At 53.6% G+C, this 22,598-nt stretch overlaps 2 protein-coding genes across 6 annotated transcripts in view; one reads left to right on the top strand and one right to left on the bottom strand.

The window, feature by feature from the left end:
* KIAA0319L (KIAA0319 like) overlaps nucleotides 1-12,467 on the bottom strand; it is a 91,044-nt gene extending 78,577 nt beyond the window's left edge. Inside the window, exons 1-2 of one of the 3 annotated variants that reach the window (XM_072723873.1) lie at nucleotides 12,247-12,467; nucleotides 9,150-9,319 (exon numbers count right to left, since the gene is read on the bottom strand). In XM_072723873.1, coding sequence (XP_072579974.1) covers nucleotides 9,150-9,291 — 142 coding nt within the window. In that variant the 5' untranslated portion in view covers nucleotides 9,292-9,319; nucleotides 12,247-12,467. Of the gene's footprint in view, nucleotides 1-7,789; nucleotides 8,044-9,149; nucleotides 9,320-12,246 lie in introns of those variants that run through there. The other 2 variants (XM_072723875.1, XM_072723874.1) reach the window with 2 other exon arrangements.
* Nucleotides 12,468-12,491: 24 nt separating this feature from the next.
* NCDN (neurochondrin) lies at nucleotides 12,492-21,772 on the top strand. 3 transcript variants are annotated; one of them, XM_025991775.2, is made up of 8 exons: nucleotides 12,492-12,923; nucleotides 13,231-13,298; nucleotides 14,205-14,345; nucleotides 15,431-16,399; nucleotides 17,178-17,419; nucleotides 17,996-18,220; nucleotides 18,578-18,720; nucleotides 20,256-21,772. In XM_025991775.2, the coding sequence occupies exons 2-8, from the start codon at nucleotides 13,266-13,268 to the stop codon at nucleotides 20,690-20,692; spliced, it is 2,190 nt and encodes a 729-aa protein (XP_025847560.1). In that variant the 5' UTR covers nucleotides 12,492-12,923; nucleotides 13,231-13,265; the 3' UTR covers nucleotides 20,693-21,772. The 3 variants fall into 3 exon arrangements, with proteins under 3 accessions (XP_025847560.1, XP_025847561.1, XP_072579977.1); XM_025991776.2 differs by lacking the exon at nucleotides 13,231-13,298 and having other exon boundaries at nucleotides 12,505-12,923; XM_072723876.1 differs by lacking the exon at nucleotides 13,231-13,298 and having other exon boundaries at nucleotides 12,834-12,923; nucleotides 14,175-14,345.
* Nucleotides 21,773-22,598: the final 826 nt, after the last annotated feature.

Genomic DNA, 22,598 nt, shown 5'->3' with positions numbered 1-22,598 from the left:
AATAAATAAAATCTTTAAAAAAAAAAAAAAAAAAGACCCATTCTTGCAACTTCTTCCTAAAACTTACCCATTACTGTCTGAAATCAAAAGTGGTTCAAGGATCCTAATTAACAGAGGCTGACTTTTCTTAAGGAAGCTCTTGGGGTGACTGGGTGACAGGCACTGATGGGGGCACTTGACGGGATGAGCACTGGGTGATATATGATATGTTGGCAAATGGAACTCCAATTAAAAAAAAAAAAAGGATGGGATCCCTGGGTGGCGCAGCGGTTTGGCGCCTGCCTTTGGCCCAGGGCGCGATCCTGGAGACCCGGGATCGAATCCCACATCGGGCTCCCGGTGCATGGAGCCTGCTTCTCCCTCTGCCTATGTCTCTGCTTCTCTCTCTCTCACTGTGTGCCTATCATAAATAAATAAAATTAAAAAAAAAAAATTAAAAAAAAAAAAAAAAAGGAAGGTCTTGGATGAAGGATAAGAAACAAGAGTTGAAAAGGCAGGCTCTCAAACCAAGAGCTATGCATTTGACCCAAACTTTTCTTTCTTTTTTTTTTTTTTTTAAAGATTTTATTTATTTATTCATAGACAACCAGAGAGAGAGGCAGAGACACAGGCAGAGGGAGAAGCAGGCTCCATGCAGGGAGCCCAATGCGGGACTTGATCCCGGGTCACCAGGATCACAACCCAGGCTGCAGGCGGCGCCAAACCGCTGTGCCACCAGGGCTGCCCTGACCCAAACTTTTCAATACTACTTATCTGAGATGTCCAAACGCTAATCACACACAGTTCTTGATCATGTTCCTACCAATTCCACACAATACCATGAACTAGAAGCTGTTCCAATTAGTAAGATTTTTCTGCAATCTCCAAAATAAGCAAAAAGGCTTGCTTTGGCACTGCAATTGTTATTTTGTTTTTATAAATTCCTCCACTTTTGTCATTCTCTCCCTCGAGGCATTCCTGAGACAAGTCCATTTCAGACAGCTTTTAAATCACATTGGATTTACTGCCCAATTATGCCATTTTCTTATTCCTCTTCACTTCGTCACACAGGTTAGGAAATATATTTGTGTTTGCATTATGTTTCTTTTTCTAAAAAAATACTTTATTTATTCATGAGAGACAGAGAGAGAGGCAGAGACACAGGCAGAGGGAGAAGCAGACTCCCTGCGGGGAACCCGATGTGGAACCCGATCCCTAGAGCCCAGGATCACGCCTTAAGTTGAAGGCAGATGCTCAAGCGCTGAGCCACGCAGGGGCCCCTGCATTATGTTTCTGAAGGACAAAAAGAACCCACTGGAATTATACTCCAAGATACAGAGCAAGACTTAAGATGATTATCTTTTACTGAAGAATGTTTAAGCAAGACACAATTGCTTCATTTCATTGGGAGAGAGGCTAATTTTAAAGGATTTTCACTGGTCTTAGGTCAATTAAATTGTGATATAACAAGATCCCAAAGAGTTGCTCAATGCTAGCTGAATTTTAGAATCAAAAAGCTTACATGGTTTGTGTTAACAACCAGAAAACTCTACCTTCCCCCAGCTGCCACGTACTCAAGTCATCATCCTACAATCTGAAGAGACAGATTTAGGATTAATAATTTATCACCTTCCTGTACTGCAATGTAGTTAAGAATATAGGACAGTCTGGCAGAAGTTCCTGCTGAAGGCTCATTGCTATGAGATATGTTCCATTAGTCATCCACCTTAAATTAAGTGCCCAGCAGATACAAAAAGAGCAGAGATATAATGCCACCTAAAAAGTCTTCTGGAAATGCTTTTCTCCTAAAGATAAGACCAATGCATGGTCAAAATATATTACTCTCTTAAAAGTAAAAGATGCCACTTGGTCTGTCCAGTACGATAGCCCTCAAAGTACAACCAAAGGGTAGAGGCAAAGGAGGAAAGTGAGCTCAGGTGCCTTCTGTCTGCCAGGGACAAATGTAGGCAGTTATGAGGACAAAGAGGGAATGGTAACTAGTGGGGAAAGGCTTCTTGCTAAGGCAGGAGCTGCCTTTGTTCCATCTGCAGTCTCTATAGGGAGTTGGGAACCCAGAGTACGGGACTAATTAAAAAATAAAATATGGCAGGGGTGCCTGGCTGCCTCAGTTGAGCATGCGACTCTTAATCTCAAAGTTGTGAGTTCAAGTCCCATGTTGGGTGTAGAGATTACTTAAAAAATAAAAAATAAAAAAATATGGCAGAGGTAAATGGGAATCAAGATACCATCTTTATCGGGGCTCCCAGGTGCCACAGTCAGTTAAGTATCTGACTCGGTTTGGCTCACGTCATGATCTCAGGGTGGTAGGACTGAGCCCGGCATCGGGCTCCATCCCCAGCACACGTTCTGCTTAAGAGTCTCTTCTCCCTCTGCTCCTCCCCCTGACACTCTTGCTCGCATGCGTGCTAAGAAAAAAAAATGTATCATCTTTATAATAAGTGATAAGGGGACTGGAGAACATAGCTTAGATGTACAGTCGCAAATGGGCTTTCTAGTACTTAATCAACCCAAGGCAGCTGGACACATGCAGGCTGTGCTGGCATGGGCAGACCAGCTAGAGCATGGCGGGGAGGGGACACTGCCGATCCTGAAGATCGGCCATTCCATACAACAGGATTCTTTTCCAACCTCACCAGTCAGAAAAACAAAACAAAAAAACACTATTTTGGGGATCCCTGGGTGGCTCAGTGGTTTAGCGCCTGCCTTTGGTCCCGGGGCACGATCCTGGAGTCCTGGGAACGAGTCCCGCGTCGGGCTCCTGGCATGGAGCCTGCTTCTCCCTCCTCCTGTGTCTCTGCCTCTCTCTCTCTCTCTGTCTAGCATCAATCAATCAATCAATCTTTAAAAAAAACAAAAACAAAAACAAAAACCACTCTTTCATTCAGGGAGACCCAGAGAAAAGGCAGGAAAAAAAAGAGCAAAGATTACCTTCCAAATATTGTTCCCTCCAGTATTTGGGATTAGGGAGACACTGGAGAGAGAGGAGCTGTGAGAAGAGGGAAGTCAAGTGCCCATTAAATGAGCCAAGACCGAAAAACACAGTAGGGAAGAACAGTTCTCCTCAACACATATATTCCCGCATGGTGCTATTTCTAGCATTATCTTTAGGTTCACCCAACAAACCTTTATTGCCACCTACTATGTGCTAAATGCCATGTGTGTAACTATGATTAAGACAGTGTCGTGGAGCAGACACACAAGTGAGTAATCACAGTAGCCATCTGCTCGCAGCCACGTTGGCTAGGATAACTGACGTTACTGACTTAGAACCGAGATTACTGCTTGGCATACCTGGTACCAGACTCACCACCTACCACAAATAACTATAAAACTGGACAAAATAATATATGAGACAACTGTTTTTCAGGCAGGAGACAACAAACAGGCAGTACGAGGCTGCAATCCCCCAGAGAGGGGAACCTTGAAGTGAGCCCTACAATCACCCAGTTCTCTGCAAGGGACAACTTCCCAACCACAGCACCTGGAGCCCAAACAGGACGCCAGGGTCTCCCTGAGCCCAGCAGGTCGAGATCTGCATTTGGCTACGAGGGGAGTAGGGAGGAGCTGTGAGAAGAGGGAGCCCCAGAAGTCCTTTGGGAGGGTCCCTGACCAGGCTGAGGGCTGGGATGTAGAGGCACAGGGCAAGACCTGAGGTTTATTAGGTAGCAAACACTACATGGCTGAGCGGGAAACAGCATCACTAGAGGTGGAGCAGGGCTGGGGGGCAGGAACCAGAGCACTCTGGGATCTGACTCGGCCAGGGCGAAGAAATCACATGAACACCACAGACCCGCGGACACCAGCAAGGCCTCATCTTAGGACCAAGGACCACACTTTAGAGCAAGAGCTACTCTGAACCTCTCTTCGCACAGCCCCAAACCACACAGGACAGCATGGTGTGATACAGGAGTGTACAGACACTATGACAACACTGAAGAGTAAGTTCAAACCAGGGGCCTCAGGGACCATATCAGAAGGGAGCTTAGGGGGGCCCCCGGGTGGCTCAGTGGTTGGGCATCTGCCTTTGGCTCTGGTCGTGATCCCGGGGTCCTGGGATCGAGTCCCGCATCGGGCTCCCTGCATGGAGCCTACTTCTCCCTCTGCCCGTGTCTCTGCCTCTCTCTGTGTCTCTCATGAATAAATAAATAAAATCTTTAAAAAAAAAAAAAAAAGAGCTTGTTTATCTGCATCAGAATCCCTCAGCGAGCACAGTAAGGGCATATGCAGAGGAACAGAGACTCCACATGGAAGCATGAGACCGGATTCTACAAACTGTGACTCGCATGTGGAGGAGAGGAGTGTGGAATGACTCAGGGATTTCTACCTCGGAATGCAAGTGGAGGTGGTCTTTTCCGCACTCTAGGGAGTACAGGAGGAAGAGGGGGCAAGGACCATGGGTTCGATCCTGATGCATTACGTGAGAGGTAGCTGTGGGACATCCAGTTGGAGATGTGAGACCCACAGGTGGCTGTGTGTTCTGGAAAGGAGTACATGACCAGCTATGGATTTGGAAGTAGGGAGCACACGAGTTACAGTTATGGAGAAAAAATGCAGTTGCCCAGGGGGAGCACGCAAGGGTGAGGCAAGAAAGGGTAGAAACAGAACCCTGAAGAACAAAACACTGAAGGATCAAGCTGACGAGGGAGGGAAGAATAATTAGAAAGCACTGGAAGGGGGACAAAGAAAAGCTCCACATCCCTGTCTCTTCACCGACCATGGCACAGGTCTCATAGGTCCGTCTCCCTCAGGAAACTGGGCGTTCTTCCAGGGTGGGCAGTGTGGTACTGCGCTGTTCCGATCTTTTTTTTTTTAAGACTTTATTTATTTATTCATGAGAGACACACAAGGAGAGACAGAGACACAGGCAGAGGGAGAAGCAGGAGCCCGAGGCGGAACTTGATCCCAGGGTCACGCCCTGAGCCAAAGGCAAGACACTCCACTGCTGAGCCACCCAGGTACCCCTGTTCTGATCTTTACTATCCTCCTTCCTAGCCCAGGACCAGTAAGTCCTCAAAAACTCCTTCTGAACTAGGTACTTTTTCTCTGAACTTCCTTGTTAACTAATTGTGTGATCTACTTCCCAGACGCAAGGGAATGTCAGTAAAAGTTTTCAGAGTCAATTGTTAGCTTTAGACCTACAGGAGCTTCTGTGACTCTCCATGGTTTAGGTCTCCAGTGCTGGCTCAGGCCTCCTCACCTCCCACACACATACAGTGTAACTCTTCAGATATACATATTCTTTTTTTAGCTATGTTAACATTTTTGTGAATATTTTTTAAGATATTATTTATTTATTCATGAGAGACACAGAGAGAAAGAGGCAGAGACACAGGCAGAGGGAGAAGGAGGCTCCACGCAGGGAGCCCAATGTGGGACTCGATCCCGGGTCTCCAGGATCACACCCTGGGCTGAAGGCAGGTGCTAAACTGCTGAGCCACCTGGACTGCCCTTTGTGAATATTTTAATCACATCTTGTCTCTCAAAGGCATTGGTCTCCTTAAGGCACTGAGTGTTTTAAGCTTTAACTCTCAACTGATAGATTGTTAATTTTAAAGTTTAATTCTCAAAAGACAATTCCCTTGTTTCTAATGTATTGATTTATTCAGTCAACAAATATTTTTATGGTGCACCTGCTATATGCCAAGCACTCAGTACTTGCTGAGAATACCTAGTGTAAGTAAAACAGGCAAAACTTCTCCCCTTGAGAAACTGATCTCTATTGCAGGAACTTTCAAACTCTCGGCGTCACCTCACTTTTGTCTGCAGATACTGATAATCTCCAAGTCCGAAATGCTATTTTTAAGCCATTTAACAAAACATTAAACAGAAAAACAGTGATTCAACAGCCCATAAGGAAAACACAGAGCATCTTTTGTCAGACACACTATAATCACCGCTTTCTAGCAGTGGGCTTCAATGCTGAACTCCAAAGTTGAAATAAAAAAGAAGCCCACTATACATAAATCAGTGGGTGTCTAGGGGTCTGTGAGAGATGGGAGGAAACTGCCAACTGGTAAACAGGAATGAGGAGAAAAGGAGAGCTGCCTTATTTTGGTTTTTCAGGAATAATCCATCTAATCTGTAAGCTAATGACAACAGCAAACAATTAAGAATGTGTTTTATCATAGAAAAAGTAAGAGCGCTGATAAAAACTGAACAAACTCATAGGTAGGTAAATACCGACTCAGGCTGCCAACACCAGATTTTTCCTGCTATTATTTTGTTGTTGTTTTTTCAGGTGGCTTTTTTCCTCCCTTATCAAAAAAAAAAAAAAAAAGTTATACATGTACATTGAAAAAAAGATCTGGAAAACACAAAAACTGTACAGAGACTACTCAAAAAACTGAGTAAACATTTAATTATGTATCTTGTTTCAGACTTTCTTTTTTTTTAATATTTTATTTATTTATTCATGAGAGACATAGAGAGAGAGAGAGAGAGGCAGAGGGAGAAGCAGGCTCCACACAAGGAGCCCGACACGGGACTCAATCCCGGGTCTCCAAATTCACATCCTGGACTGAAGGCGGCGCTAAACCGCCGAGCCACCAGGGCTGCCCTGTTTCAAACTTTCTATCATAAAAGGATTTTTCTCTTTTGACAAAATTAGCATCATCGTGAATACCCAGTTGTATATCTTGCTTTTATCACTGGACACTAGGAGTATTTCCCATGTGCTTATTTTTCTAAACCGAATTTTGACGCTGGATAATATTCCACATGTGGACATGCCATAATCTCACCTTGCTCCTATTGTTGGGCAGGTTGTAGCAATGTTTTGGAATGTGGAATAAATGAATGTTGATGAATGTTCTCATTTATAACCATCTAAATATATACTTGAGATAAATTCCTAAAGGGGGAATTACCAGGTCAAAAGATACTAACCTCTTAAAAAAAAAAAAAAAAAGATACTAACTTCTAAAGGATCTTGATATTTATGCCAAAAGTTCTCTGTTCAAACTTCCCAGCACAGTATGAGGGCAACCATACCACCCCTAGGCAGCGCTAAATATATTTATTTTGATCTTCGTCAATATGATAAGCTAAAAAAAGATACATCATTTTCATCTGTGATTATCTGGGGGCACCTGGCTGGCTCAGTCAGTGGAGCAATGCAACTCTTGATCTTGGGGTTTGAGCCCCACATTGGACACAGAGGTTCCTCAATTAAAAAAAAAATTGAATCTGCAGTTCTTTGGTGAGTAATGACAATGTACGTTTTTAAATGCTTATATATCATCTTAATTTCTTATTTATGGTACTCTCTGTATAGATCTTATTTTCTTTCTGTGTATGTCATTTATTCATTTTTTTCTATTAAGATAAATGTTTTTTAAGAAGTTGATGTGGAGAAGCTCTGATAAATTGAAATATGTAACATATCTGTCATGCACTACCTTCATGTTCTCTGAGTCTGAACACATGGTAAATGCTCCAAAGTTCCCTAAAAAAAGAGACTGGTACAATCTAATCCCCACCTGAACCACTCCTAACAATACCACTTTTGCACCTCTATACCCAATCTGCTCACTGTTGTTTTGAAGCACCCAGCTGAGGTGATACTCAAGACTAGCCCCGTAAGCCCACAGTACTCTGCTTAACCAAGTGCTAGACTCCAAATACAGAAACACTCAGAAACCCTTCTCCCTCCTCCATAAGCAGAATTCCTCAAATAACAAGCTGCTCATTGTGATTCGGCGTACAAAACCATCTTACTATATGTCGGCAAATCGAACTTCAATAAAAACAAACAAACAAAAAAACCATCTTTGATCCTCCAAAAGATTACCTGTGGCCAGAAGGCAGAGTATCAGAAGAAAAAGAGCAGAGGCTCTTGAGTGAACAGACCTGGGTTTAGACTCCTGACCCTGTCGTGTTCTTGCTGTGTGATCCTCGTCAAGTCGACCTTCCCTTTCCGGGCCTCAATTTCTTTATGTATAAAATGAAACTAAAACTATCTGTTTAAGGATTATCATGGGGATTAAGCAAGATAAGACATGTAATGTTTGTAACCAAGGGCCTGGTATTTGGCAGGCACTCTTCAAAAAAATGCAGTTTTCCTACTCTGATGATGCTAAATCAGTTACTTATTTAACTCAAATGATCTTACATAAGATGTTGGCCGGAAATAGTTAGCTGTCCCAACAAAGCATCATCTGGGTACAAAAACATTTAGGTCAGCTTTCTGTCAACTCCAATTTCCACTGCTATAATTATGCAATCATCAGCCACTATGGCAAGACAACGAAAACCCCAAAGCTGACACAACTGCAATTGCTAAATACAGTAATTACTTGATTCTCTAGATCATGACCATTGATCCCTTTAGGAAAGCCGCAGAAATCTTTGGAATTATAGGAGCAAAAAGCTGATGAGTTGTCACAGGCAGTGGACTCTACGACACAAGGCTTTTGTCACTGCCCAAACTGGTAGCACACTGAGAAGTCTTTCTGAAACTGCAGTTCTCTCACATTCCATATTCCAAAAAGAACAATGTCAACCAAAGAACTGCAAGAAAAAAAAATGACGGGAACAAATAAGATTCTTGGAAATTCAACCTTCTTCACACTCTTTCCTGGCAAGAGGTTCTAGCCTGGTGAAGTAATAACCTCTAGGAGGAAAGCATACTTTATGAAATCTATCAGCATAACCCCTTTCTATAGAAAAAGCAAGGAACACATTCTTCCTATAAGTGAAGGTTCCTTTAGGAAAAGAAAGGGGAAAAAAAAAAGGAAAGGAAAAGAAGTATCATTTACTAAGCATCCATGTTCACAGTGCTGTATTACATGCTTTAATTACAGTGTTTCTCATATGGAGCTACAAGTTAAGTCTTAGCCTTCTTTACAGACAATAGGTAACTTGCTCAAGGTTTCATAGTTGTTGTGTAGAAAAATCTAGGGCCAGGACCCAGGTCTTTCCAACTTTCAAATGTCTTTCTTTTCATTACATCTTCACCAAATCTGACGTGATCATGCCGATTCCCCTTTAATTGTTTCCAAAACAAATAAACACAACAAACTAAGATTCCACCAAAAGGACGACCCTTTCTGGCAAGTAGCAGGTTACTTTTCTGCCTCCTACTAGTTTTTACTATGAACTGAAAGACTCAGAGTGTCCTTTATGTCTTAAATCTATAAAGAAAACGGTACCTGTTGACAACCATAGAGCGCTGAAGCAGAAGCAAGTATAAAATAGGTACAGGCTTCTCAACCATTTCACGGATATCTGCCAACAAAATCCCAATAAAATCCAGGAAGCAGGGCTTGGCTTGACTCCCAGCCTCTTCTCCATGGCCTTCCAGAAAGGCGGAACCAGTTCACTACAAAGACAGAAAGAGAAAAAATGATATGCCAAGTAATTAACAATTGATTCCTCGAAATGCAGAGAGCTGGAGAATGTGACAGATTAGGGGGAAGAGAAATTTCAAGTTTGTCTCTCACTGCTCATACCTGCCCGTAAATTTTAAACCTGAGCCTTGACGAAGCCTATAATTATCAGGATAAAAATAGAGTAAGGGATATGAAATAAATCCATCGTGAAACTGAAACATTTTACGTCCTATTATTTTCTAAGCTAACAGGAGGACACCTGTGTGGATGCATGGAAGGAGCACCAGCCTGAAGATAAGGTCTGAGTTTCAGCCCCGAGGCTGCTACTAACAGCTTTGTGACTTTGACCAAAGACACCTTTTTACCTGTGAAGAGTGTGGACTATCAGAGGTATGGGTGACCCAGGAGTTTTATCTAACTGTGCTTTAAAAATATTTTCATGACTGTCTTTAGGGAACACACGCACTCTCCAGCTTACTGCCGCCCCACTGCTATGATCTTAAAAATCTGTCCTAGTTACACTTCAATCACCTACCTGATCCCTAGAATCATTTGCAACTCCTGACTTGAATTCATAGGTACACTCAACAAATATTTGCGCGGCCCTTATCACATGCTCGACATTGTGCTGGCTACTCTGGAATCTAGGAGGTGGATAATTAGGTCCCTTACAGGGAAAAAATGATTCTCATCTGTTTCGTCTCTTTCTATCTTTTTTTTTAACGTATTTATTCATGAGACAGAGAGAGAGAGAGAGAGGCAGAGACACAGGCAGAGGGAGAAGCAGGCTCCACGCAGGGAGCCTTGACATGGGACTCGATCCCAGGACTTCAGGATCATGCCCTGGGCCAAAGGCCGCGCTAAACTGCTGAGCCACCGGGCTGCCCTGTTTCGTCTGTCTTATACAACTTCCCTACATGGTACAAATTATTATATAAATCTTGGCAATATCATGAGAGTTGGTTGAGTTCTGAAGAAGCAATTCAAATTCTTCTGTCCTGCGTACATGTCACCCACATGTGGCAAATGACCCCAACCCCCAACCAAAGCCAACATACAGGGAGATTGGCATCACATGGGCCGGATATCAATATTGACTAATACCAGGAAATAGACACGTGCACACACACATAGCTGCAAAACTGAGGTACAGCCCACCCAAGAAAAGGCTTTGACCGAGCCTCAAGCGTTGAAGGACTTCTTTGTCATTCATTCCCATCCATTCTGATTTCTAGTAGTTTTGAAGTTGTATGTTAGGGAGCAGGAAGCTGAAAGATGTGTGGGCCAGGGACATGCTCAAGGGATTATGAAATGGAGCCTAAGTTAGAAAGTATATCCAGCAACTTCTCTAGCCTCCCAAGATGGAACAGTGAGTATGCATGTGCGTGTGTGTGTGTGTACGGATCTTACCCAACACATTTCTGCCTACCACAAAAGGATTTTTTTTTTTTCACAAAAGGATTTTAAACTCAAAGTGACTCAACACCTGTCATCAATAGCCTGACAGGTGGGCGACAGAAGCATAAAAGAAATGAATAGGTTTTTGAAGATGGGAGTTAATAAACACCACTGAATTAGCAAGCTGATTAGATGTGCAAGGTCTTACGAGCCGGAGCTGTGCTTCAGAGAGAGGCGGAGAGAGCTCTTTTCATGTGAACTCCCAACCAGCCGCGCCTCTTAAATAAATCTACAATTGCCTAAATGCACAAATCACTGCTAGGGTCGTCAAAGCCTTGCTGACCGGAGGCTGGAACAACAAGAGTCAACAAGATCCAAATGGTTTGTTATAGAATCAAAGGATAGAAACACGGGGGGGGGGGGGGGGGGAGAAGAGAACACACACCCCCTCGCCACCCCCACGATACTTGACAATCGAAAAATCTAGAAAAGCTTGCAATGGTTCTGGCATTTAGGGCGTTACAAGCACACCCGAAATAAAACCACTCTCTGGTTGCAACAGCTGTTCTGGCAGAGCAGGGGGGTAATGTTTACTTAATGCTTCAGGTTGATGGAGGGGAGGGGGGGGGATGTATCATAGTTCAGTCTGTCAGCTACATACGTGGAACTCCACTTATGTACACAGCGATAAGATATGTTTGAGCAACGACAAAGTCTGAAACAGCCTATTCAGCTTGTATGAGTAATCGAGCATAAAGCTCTTTAAAAAAAAAAAAAAAAAACACACAAAGTCTCAAGATAGTTGGGAAAGTTACAGAGCAGACTGCCATGAATAACTTTGCTTATATTTGCAGACACTGTTTTCCAAATAGCTGGGAAAATGAACAGACTGTTCTGGGAGGTCGTCTTTCCGATTTGCTCCTAGCTCCCCGGCCTGTTCATCACGGAGGCGAAGCGCAAGGACACTCAGCTCCTGCTGCTCACTGGCTGCACCGGGGAGGTGGGCTGGGGCGCCAGCAGCAGGAGGCGACGGGACCAAGCGCCTGCCCGAGGTCGCCCGAGGTCTCCGGCCCCGCACGCCCCCTTCGTGCTCGCGTCCGCGGGGCCTCCTCCCCCGAGGCCCGCAGCCCGCAGGTGCGGCACCGCAGCCCGGGGCGTGCGCGGCCCCGCCCCCTGATTCCGCAGCAACTTTGTATCCTGAAGGGGAGACGGAACGCGGGGTCCTGCAGCTCGGGGCGCGGCTGCAGACGTCGGGATGCGGAGTGGGCTGCATCGCCCGGGCCGTGTCTAGGGATGAAGATGCTGCACGACCAGGCCCCGGGCCCCCCGGCCGGGACCCGAGCTCCGCACCTGCAAGGAACCAGGAGCGGCGGACTGACCCGCGCCGGGCCGGGAGCGCCACTTCCGGGCCCCCAGAGCGCCCGGCCAGCGCACCCTCCGGAGCAGCCCGTCCCGCCCGCCCCCGCCCCCCGCGCTCGGGGGTCCCCGGCCCTGCCGCCAGCCGCCCCCGGCCACCTACCGGGGCTCAGGGCCGCACAGCGCGGCCCCGGCTCTCGGCGGCCTCCGCCTCCTCCCGGTCCATGGGGTCGGGGCCCCAGCCTGCGCTCCCCTCACCCCGAGGAGGGGGAGGAGGAAGAAGGCAGCGCGCGCTCCCCACCCGGACAGCTCCCGGTCGCTCTGCCTCCCAGGACGCCGACCGCGGCCGGAAGCGCCGCCGCCTCCTCCCGCCTCCCCGGGCTCGACCCGGAAACACACTCTCCACGCGCCCCACCCCCCCCGCCCGGAAGTCAGCGCCAGCCGCGCGCCCGCGGGGGAGGAGGGGCCGCGCTGGGGGACACAACTACGCACGAGCGAAGGAACCTGGGCCCCTAGGCTGTCGCCTCCCGCTCTCCACGGGCAGTCCGCGCCGCGCTGCCCGCCCCGCGCCGACCCCGCGCCGGCCCCGCGCCCCAGGCTCGGGCAATACCCACAAGGAAGATGGCGGCGGCGGCGGCACGCCCGACGGCTCAGCGCCGAGGCCTGCGATTGGCTGGCGCCGCGAGTGAGGCGGCCGAAGATTGGTCGGGAGCGCCGCGGGGGTGGGGGTGGAGCCGCCGCCGCCTGGAGCCGGGAGTGGGCAAAGCGGCGTGAGCAGCGGCCCCAGGCTCCTGGAGCAGCGCGCTCGGAGGCGGTTTGGGCGCTCGGGGCCGCAGCCTGGTGAGCTCAGCCCCCCTCAGGCCCTCCCCTGCACCCCGGCCGGGGCCTCGCCGACCGGTGCCGACCGATGCCGCCGCAGCCCGGGGACCCTATCGCCACTCCATCGCGCCATATCGCGACATCATCGTGCCCTGTCGAGACTCCATCTTGTCACGGCCCTTTTCAACATCTACCTTTCTTTCTCTCTTTCTCTCTCTCTCTATATATATATTATTATTTTTTTTAAATCCGCCCTGTCATCTCTGGGGGCTGTCCATGTCGTGATTTTGCCGTGATCTCTGCGTGACATCACCGCGCCATCGTGAAGTGTGATCTCATCGCCGCCCTGTCGTGACCTCATCAATGTCGTGTTGTGACCTGGCTGCGGCGGGACAGGTGGTGACCGCCACGGACCCTCCCCTTCTCATCTCCTCATCTCAGCCGCCCCGCTCCGATTATCCGGCTTGTGGATGCTCCGTCGTCCTGGGAGCCACCCGGGACCCCCGCTTGCTTCTCCAGCCCCGGCCGGCATCCACGGGCTGGGGGCGGGGCGGGGAGGGCGAGGAGAGGGAGCGCTAAGGGTTAATTCTGCTGCTGCTGCTCCTGCTCCTCCTGCTGCTGCTCCTGCTCCTGCTGCTGCTGCTGCTGCTGTTGTTGTTGCTGCTGCTGCTGCTGCAGCTTCTGCCCGAGGGAGGGAAAGGAGAGGAGGCAAGGAGCCTGCGGGGGCGACTCGGAGCCCTGGCTGGAGGGGTGGGGTCCCCCGGCGGGCCTGCGAGCAGTCCCTGGTCGGCCCCCTGCACCCTCACTCCTGCAGAAGCCTGCCTGCCTCCTGCCTGTTTTAGGGAAGGGAGAGGAAGGGAAACCTAGGATGCCCTTTTTCCCTCCTGTCAGCCTGAGTCCGGATAATCGAACTTCACCCGTGTGTGTCTCCATTCCTTCCTCTTTGTGTCCTCACCACTCCCTCCGGGTGTGCCTGGGTGGAGGGAGATGAAAGCCGGCCTCTGGTGCCCAGGGGCAGCAGAGCAGGGAGGCCAGCAGCTCCCTCCCACTGCTGTGCAGCTGAGCAGCGGGATGTGTGGTCCTTCCTTCCCGCTTTCTGGAGGTGACCTTGGACCAGGGTCCCTTCTTCGTTCCTAAGGACTTGAGGGTTCAGTGCCTTTAAGGGGCTGCCACAAGGGAGGTCAGTCTTGAGGAACCCATCCCTCCTGATCCCTCCCTCTGTGCTAATCCCTCCCTCCATCCTCCACTCCCACCCCCACCCCTCCTCTGCAGAGGGATGCTCAGTCCCTCTTGTGTTCACAGTTGGGCAAGGCGGGCATCATGGCCTCGGATTGCGAGCCAGCTCTGAACCAGGCAGAGAGCCGAAACCCCACCCTGGAGCGCTACCTGGGAGCCCTCCGTGAGGCCAAGAATGACAGCGAGCAGTTTGCAGCCCTGCTGCTAGTAAGGAACTGACCGAAGATTGGGAGGTGGGAAGGGCTGGGTGGTTGGGCCCCCTAGGAATGGGGTCAGAAAGTCCCCAAGGATACATAGCTGGTGCTGGCATTCCTGGAAGCACCCAAGAAGGCCCCAGATGCCTACATTTGGCATCTTCTTTGCTCCCTCTGAGTATGGGGGCAAAGGGGAGAATGGGAGTGAATAAGGCTTGGGGCTCTAGGAGCCTCAGAGGAGGCTGCCTGGGTCTGCTCTCTGGGGCGTCCCGGAGCAGATGGGAGCTGACTCATAGGGTGACAGCAGCAGGTAGTAACTAGTGCAGAATACTTGAGGGCTGGGGATGATTGCTCTGGGGGTGGAGAGAGTAGCAGAACTAGAAGTAGCTGGGAAGGGGTCCCAGGGGATGGCCGGAATGGCAGTAGCTAGGCTGGGGGTGAGGGAGCTGTGTGGGGCTCAGCCCTGTTGCAGGAGCCGGGCTGGGGCCAGCAGAGCAGGAGCTGCAGTGCTGGGAAGGGGGGGTTGGTGTGTGGGGGGTGAAGGGAGGAGGGAGTACAGTCGCTGCTTGTTTGCCATGGCAACAGGGAGAAGGCTCCAGAGTCAAGGGCTCACACTGCAGCAGAGGAGGTGTTGAGGTGAAATGTAAGGGGAAATGTTTTGACAGGCAGAGTGGCGAGACACAGGAGCCATTTCCCCTGAGAAGGTGGCAGGAATGGATCGGAGGCTGCTTTGGGGGGAGCAGCTAAGGGAGAGACCCTAAATCCCAGGGGGATTTTAAACTGAGCTGTAAGCCCAAATCGGGTTGTCAGCATCCAGATTAGATGTCGGCAAGAACTTCCCAAATGACCAGGTGATGGAATGGCAGGAGCTGGGGATTGGACCTCCCCTCTGTGGAAATAATCACAGCTGAGGGATCTCAGAGGTCACAACTGTCCGTCTCCCACGGGAGGAAGGAGCAGGATGAAGTGACCTCTGGGGGGCCTTCTGACCCCAGAGCGAGTCCCCTTCCATAACCTCATCTTGCTGATGGTCAGCTCCCCAGGGGGCAGGGGCCAGTCTTCCTTTCGTCCTAATGATAGCACATCCCCCCCTCCCAGGTGACCAAGGCAGTCAAAGCAGGGGACATCGATGCCAAAACTCGGCGGCGGATCTTCGATGCCGTAGGCTTCACCTTCCCCAATCGTCTCCTGACCACCAAGGAGGCCCCCGATGGCTGCCCCGACCACGTTCTCCGAGCCCTGGGTGTGGCCCTCCTGGCCTGCTTCTGCAGTGACCCTGAACTGGCCGGCCACCCCCAGGTCCTGAACAAGATCCCCATCCTCAGCACCTTCCTTACTGCCCGGGGGGACCCGGATGACGCTGCTCGCCGTTCCATGATCGATGATACCTACCAGTGCCTGACAGCTGTGGCAGGCACCCCCCGGGGGCCCCGGCACCTCATTGCTGGCGGTACCGTGTCCGCCCTGTGTCAAGCATACCTGGGGCACGGCTACGGCTTCGACCAGGCCCTGGCGCTCCTCGTGGGGCTGCTGGCTGCCGCCGAGACCCAGTGCTGGAAGGAGGCGGAGCCTGACCTCCTGGCCGTGTTGCGGGGCCTCAGTGAAGATTTCCAGAAAGCCGAGGACGCCAGCAAGTTTGAGCTGTGCCAGCTGCTGCCCCTCTTTCTGCCCCCGACAACCGTGCCCTCCGAATGCCTCCGGGATCTGCAGGCCGGGCTGGCACGCATTCTGGGCAGCAAGCTGAGCTCCTGGCAGCGCAACCCCGCGCTGAAGCTGGCAGCCCGCCTGGCACACGCCTGCGGCTCCGACTGGATCCCGGTGGGCAGCTCCGGGAGCAAGTTCCTGGCCCTGCTGGTGAATCTGGCGTGTGTGGAGGTACGGCTGGCCCTGGAGGAGACGGGCACCGAAGTGAAAGAAGATGTGGTGACCGCCTGCTACGCCCTCATGGAGCTGGGGATCCAGGAGTGCACCCGCTGCGAGCAGTCGCTGCTCAAGGAGCCCCAGAAGGTGCAGCTCGTGAGCATCATGAAGGAGGCCATCGGGGCTGTCATCCACCACCTGCAGCAGGTGAGGGCATAGTGGCCACACAGGGAGCCTGAGGGTGGGGGCCGGGGGTGGGGTGGGCGGAGGGCCAGGCAGAGGGATGCGGTGTGACAGGGACAGGCCCAGATGCTCACTCGGGCTGATCCTGCAGCACTCCCGGGAGTAGTGTGGCCGAGCCTCCCTCTCCCTCCCTCCCCGAGCCTCCACACAAGCACTATACCACACACCATATGTGCACTCGCATCACAGTACACACACACGCACACACACAACACGGTGGCTCCCACTCACAGCCCTCCCCCCGGTACACACGCACACGAGATGGAAGCAGCCTGCTTGGCTCCACCTCCCACCCCGAGTGCAGCACCTGCACACGCAGCACACGCACCCCAGCGCCGGAGCAGGGCCAGGGCTGCAGGGCCAGGCCTGCGGCTTCCTGGCCTCCGGGGAGGTCCCGCTAACTCCTCCAGGTCAGGGCCACCAGGGGACCCATGAGGGACCTTCCAGCCTTGAGCTACTTCAGGGGGGACAGGGATGCGAGTGGAGTCGCAGCAAGTGTGGGGACATGTCGTCTGAAGCCCCATTAGCTCAGCAGCGTGCCCCGAGGGCCTGCTCCGTGCCAGGCGCCTGTCGGGTGCGTGCTCACCGTGTACCAGGTGCTGGGTGTGCAGGGCCGGCCTTCGAAGGGCTCAGGGGCCGGAATTCCCCTCTAGGTGTGGTGTTCCTAGGCTGGCTGGCATGCTGTCCCGGCCGGGGAGGGGGTCTGGTCCTGCTCCATCTCACAGGGGTCCCATGGCAACAGGTGGGGCCAGAGAAGCAGAAGGAGCCCTTTGTGTTTGCTTCGGTGCGGATCCTGGGGGCCTGGCTGGCCGAGGAGACCTCATCCCTGCGCAAGGAGGTCTGCCAGCTGCTGCCCTTCCTTGTGCGCTATGCCAAGACCCTCTACGAGGAGGCCGAGGAGGCGAATGACCTCTCCCAGCAGGTGGCCACCCTGGCCATCTCCCCCACCGCCCCAGGGCCCACCTGGCCAGGGGATGCTCTCCGGTGAGTTGGTAGTTAGAGTCTGTCCAGCCAGACTGTCCTAAAGAAAAGTGCAACAGGGGGACACCGCCTCACCCCCAGATTGTCCGTGCCAGGCTTCCCAACTGGGGCACGAGATTTCCTCTAGGATTATTTCTGGTTTCTTGGGGGGGCTTGTTCATACAGGACTCCTGGTCAGCCGAGTCTCCCCTGCCCACCTCCGAGTTGTCCGTAGAGAGAGAACTCGTGCTTCCCGAGCGTTTACTACACACCAGGCATCCTGCTCTACCGTTGACAAAAAAAAAAATCCCATTTGGTCCACACAGCAGATCTATGGCCTAAGGCTCATCCGCGCCTTCAGGATGAGCAAACCGAGACTCAGGGTTAAAGTAAGTGGGCCACGCGCACGCCACGTGGCGGAGCCCGGGTTCGAGCCCAGGCCCATGAAGCACCACTGCGCGTGCTGTCTCTGTGGGGCCCACGAGGCCGGGTCCTTCACCCCCGCTGTCATTTCTCGCAGGTGGGATGCCCCCCAAGAAAGGGAATCCTCGTGCCTTTGTCTCCGCACCCCTTACGCATGTGTTCTTTCCACACCCCCAGGCTCCTCCTGCCCGGCTGGTGCCACCTGACTGTCGAAGATGGGCCCCGGGAGATCCTGATCAAGGAGGGAGCCCCCTCACTTCTCTGCAAGTATTTCTTGCAGCAGTGGGAACTCACATCCCCGGGCCACGATACCTCAGTGCTGCCCGACAGCGTGGAGATCGGCCTGCAGACCTGCTGCCACATCTTCCTCAACCTTGTGGTCACCGCACCAGGGCTGATCAAGTGAGGCCGGGGAGGAGGTTGGAGGAAGCAAGGGGGGCTGCTCAGACTGTCTCACATCTGCATCTCGACGCTGCTTCCCTGCGCCCGTGCGTTCCCGTTAGTGTTAGAATGGACGGCTCTCAGAGCAGAGGCGCCCCGCACGAGGACCGGGCCTGGCTGGAGCCCCGCAGCTCCCGCCGTAACCCAGGCTCCGCTCCCAGATGGCACCAGGGCCCACTGCTAGCTCCTAACCCTGCTGCCTCGTCTCTTTGCCAAACCCTGCCTGGTGAAACTGGGAGCCCAGGACCCCAGGTTCCCCCAGGCTTCGGTGTAAGGAACAACCCTCAAACAGTCCCCCTTCCCTCCCTGTCTCCCCAGGCGAGATGCCTGCTTCACGTCTCTCATGAACACCCTGATGACGTCGCTGCCCGCACTAGTGCAGCAGAGTGGCAGGCTCCTGCTGGCTGCCAATGTGGCCACTCTGGGCCTGCTCATGGCCCGGCTCCTCAGCACCTCTCCAGGTAAGGCCTGGGGCCCCGGCCCTAAGGAGTAGGGGCCAAAGACCTGGCTGTACCTGTGGGCCCCCGGGCAGAAGTCCCTGTTTTCAGGGGATGTTTTTACAGAATTTTCCAAAGGAGAGGAAATCTCTCTGTGTCTCCATCCCCCACCCTACCCCACCCTTCTTCCCCAAACGATGACATTCTCTTCCTTCTTGAAGACTTTTAAGGCAAGGTCTGGTGGGTGTAAGTACAGGCCTGCTCAGAGGCACAGGCATAGGCACCTGGAATCCCAGCAGCCCAAGGTGGAGCCGCCCCCACCCAGGCCTTGAGTCAGAAACCTTATTCTTCCATTGAGGTTTTTCTCTGCTCAGCCCCTCACCTCCCTGGTGACAGGCTTCAGCACTTTGCTGCTCCTCTGCACGCACCTTCTCCGCAAGCCTGCCTCACCCCGACTGTGTGCGGGGGGAGGGCCAGCCCCTCCAGCCCCTGCCAGCCCTCCCTGTCTCCCACTTCGGCTGTGGGTGTCTGCTTGGGTCCCTCTGTCCCTGCCTGTTCCCTGTGCCCCATCTGTCAGGTTGGAGGAGCTGAGCAGATGCCTGGGAACAGGGCGTAACGAGCCTGTCCCCTCAGCTGCCTCTCTGTTCCTGGCGCAGGGATCCCAGCAGAGTCTCCGGCAGTGGGAAGGGAGCAAGGCCGTGGGCCAGGGTCAGCCCCGTGCTCCAGCCCGTGGCCCCTCTGCCCCTGAGTGGAGCCCCAGGGCTGCTCCCCCACAGGTGCCACCGGTTGGCCTGACCCCCTTCCACACAGGGTCTGCGGGAGCGAGGTGGGCCCCTGCATGGGGGTGAGGGAAGCCCCATCACCACCTCCTGGGCCCCCTCTGGCACCCTCTTCTGGCCTAAGAGTCAAATCAGTGTCCAGCCTGTGGCTCCAGCCCGTGGCTCTCCAGCCCGTGGCTCTCCAGGTCCGTGGCTCCCCAGGCCCGTGGCTCTCCAGGTCCGTGGCTCCCCAGCCCACTCTTCCAGCCCATGGATCCCCAGCCTGTGGCTCTCCGGCCCATGGCTCTCCAGCCCGTGGGTCCCCAGGCCCATGGCTCCCCAGCCCTATGGCTTTCCAGCCCATGGGTCCCCAGGCCCATGGCTCCCCAGCCCCTTGGCTCTCCAGGCCCATGGCTTCCCAGGCCCGTAGCTCTCCAGCCCGTGGGTCCCCGGGCCCGTGGCTCTCTGGCCCATGGCTCTCCAGCCCGTGGCTCTCCTGTCACAATCCTGTCACTACCCCGGCAGTGGGAAGGGCACCCAGAGGGGGAGTGTCCTGAGATTATTATATTTAACGCTCACAATGGATTACTAAGGTTAGCACTGTTGGCTCCGTTATAACAAGTAAGGAAACGGGAGCCAGGCAAGTGCATTCCCAGGGTCACTCAGTGAAGCGAGGTAGGGCTTGCACCCAGGCCAAGGGCCAGAGAGGAGAGTTATGGAGAGGGCGGAGGGGGTGGAGGAGAGGGCCTGGGGAAGCGCCCGCCCGCCCGCCTCACAGCCCCTCGCCCCGTTGCCTTCCAGCTCTTCAGGGTACGCCGGCCTCCCGAGGTTTCTTCGCGGCTGCCATCCTCTTCCTGTCACAGTCCCACGTGGCGCGGGCCACCCCCGGCTCGGAGCAGGCCGTGCTGGCACTGTCCCCCGACTACGAGGGCGTGTGGGCCGACCTGCAGGAGCTATGGTTCCTGGGCATGCAGGCCTTCACGGGCTGCGTCCCGCTGCTGCCCTGGCTGGCGCCCGCCGCCCTGCGCTCCCGCTGGCCCCAGGAGCTGCTCCAGCTGCTCGGCAGCGTCAGCCCCAACTCCGTCAAGCCCGAGATGGTCGCCGCCTATCAGGGCGTGCTGGTGGAGCTGGCCCGGGCCAACCGGCTGTGCCGAGAGGCCATGAGGCTGCAGGCGGGTGAGGAGACGGCCAGCCACTATCGCATGGCCGCCCTGGAGCAGTGCCTGTCGGAGCCCTGAGCGGGTGTCCGCTGGGGACGGACCCGGGGGTGGGCGGCGAGGGAAGGTGGGAGGAGGCATCTGCCCTGAAGCCCCCAGACTGGACCCCCTCCCCAAGCTCCCCCCAACACCCCAGCTTTCTGGCTTTCTTTCCCGAGGGTGAGGGCGCGGGGCCCAGCCCTCAAGTGTAAGGAACTGCGTCCGCCCCCCGGGCCCCTACGGGGGCAGGGACTGGCTTGGAAATCCACGCAGCCGCCCCTGCCAGGCCGGGGCAGGTTGGAGCAGCCCCCCGGGAGGGGGCCCTGGGTGTCATGGGTCCCCACGGCAGGCCCCCCCGCAGGAGGGAGGCCCCAGGGTGGGACGGGGCTGGCAGGAGCTGGCTGCCTCGGCCCATGTGCCCTGCCGGCCAGGGTGTGGGCTCCCCCAGGCTGTGCTGTCGCCTCTGGCCTCCCAGGTCCACGTCCTTCAAATTGGCCCCTTAGCTCTCGCCCCTGGCCCCTTGGGTGGAGAGCAGGCTCAGACCGCTGACATGGCAGTTCTTCCCATCAAATTTGCTGACCCAGGGTCTGGGCTGCCCCGTCCTCCCAGGGAATTCTGGGGCGGGCAGGCGTGGTGTGGGGGTGGGGACACCTCCTTCCACCTGAGCCTCCTTGAGGGGACCCAGGATTCCTTAGGGCCTGGTGTCTAAGCTTCTGTGTCGTGTTGCAGCAGAGTGACGATGGGGGCTGGGAGGTTATTTATTTTGCCTGTCCTTATCCCTGCTTGGACACCTGAGCATCTGATCCCTGTCCCCCTCGTGCCATCTGGCTTGGCTGGAGCTAGGAACAGGAGGGACCCATCCCCAGAATCCGCATGTTTCCCTAGTGATTGCACCCCATCACCATCACGGTGCCTGGCTTCAGTTCCCACCCCTGCTTAGGCTTCCTCTCTGCAGAGAGACGCGACTGGCGGCTCCAGCAGGGACCACCTTCCTTAGGAACCCGGGGGACCCTCCCCCTCTGACCCCTTGCTTCCATTCCCCTTCCCTCCCCCAGTGCGTTCTGTGATCGCCACGTTCAAAGCTGTGCACATGCGGACACAATAAACGTTCATTGGTGACAAGGTGGCCCGCGCATGGTCTGTCCTGCACCTTCTCTCTTCCTTCCCGCCTCCTGCAGCTCACAACCACCGTTTGCTGGACGCACACCCGGCCAAGCACACTTCACAGGTGTCCTGGCCTTTAGCCCGCCCGAGAATCCTGCGACACAGGCATTATCCCAATTTTGCAGGTGAAGACACTTCGGCGTGGGGAGGCAGTTGGCTCGAGGTGATGATGTGCTAGTGAGTGCCGGAGCCAAGAGCCAGCAGGCCGCTGAGCGCCCAGCCCGTAGCCTGGACCTCCCAGGGCAGGGTGGCAAACGTGCTGAGGCGGCCAGGCCCGGCGGGGCTTCAGGGCTTTTGTACAAGTGAAGTGCTGACGCGGAGGGCCGCCCAGTACTACTGCCACATCCTCCAATTTTTAAACAAAGACAAGTCAGAAGCCCTCAATTTTATGCAAAATCTGATTTTTGAATGTTGATCCATTTTTTTAAATGAAATCATTACTGCCCCCAACAACATCTCCAGGCCAAACGTAGCTTTTAGGCAACCAGTGGTTCACCTCTGTTGTTTTTTGTGGGTTTTTTTTTTTTTTTTTTTTGTAGATTTTATTTATTTGACAGAGCACAGGCAGGGAGAGCAGCAGAGGGGGAAGGGGAAGCAGGCTCCCCACTGAGCAGGGAGCCAGGATGGGGGGCTTGCAGTGGGGCTCCATCCCAGGGCCCCGGCATCGTGGCCCAAGCTGAAGGCAGACACTTAGCCAACTGTTCAGCTCTGTTCTATGCCAAGGGGGAAGGGGAAGGGTCCTCAGAGCTCCAGCAGGAGACTGGAGCCAAGCACCTGCTGCTTC

Source organism: Vulpes vulpes, chromosome 10 (genome assembly GCF_048418805.1).
Source record: "Vulpes vulpes isolate BD-2025 chromosome 10, VulVul3, whole genome shotgun sequence".
Lineage (NCBI taxonomy): Eukaryota > Metazoa > Chordata > Mammalia > Carnivora > Canidae > Vulpes > Vulpes vulpes.
This window is presented reverse-complemented; position numbering and strand designations above follow the sequence as displayed.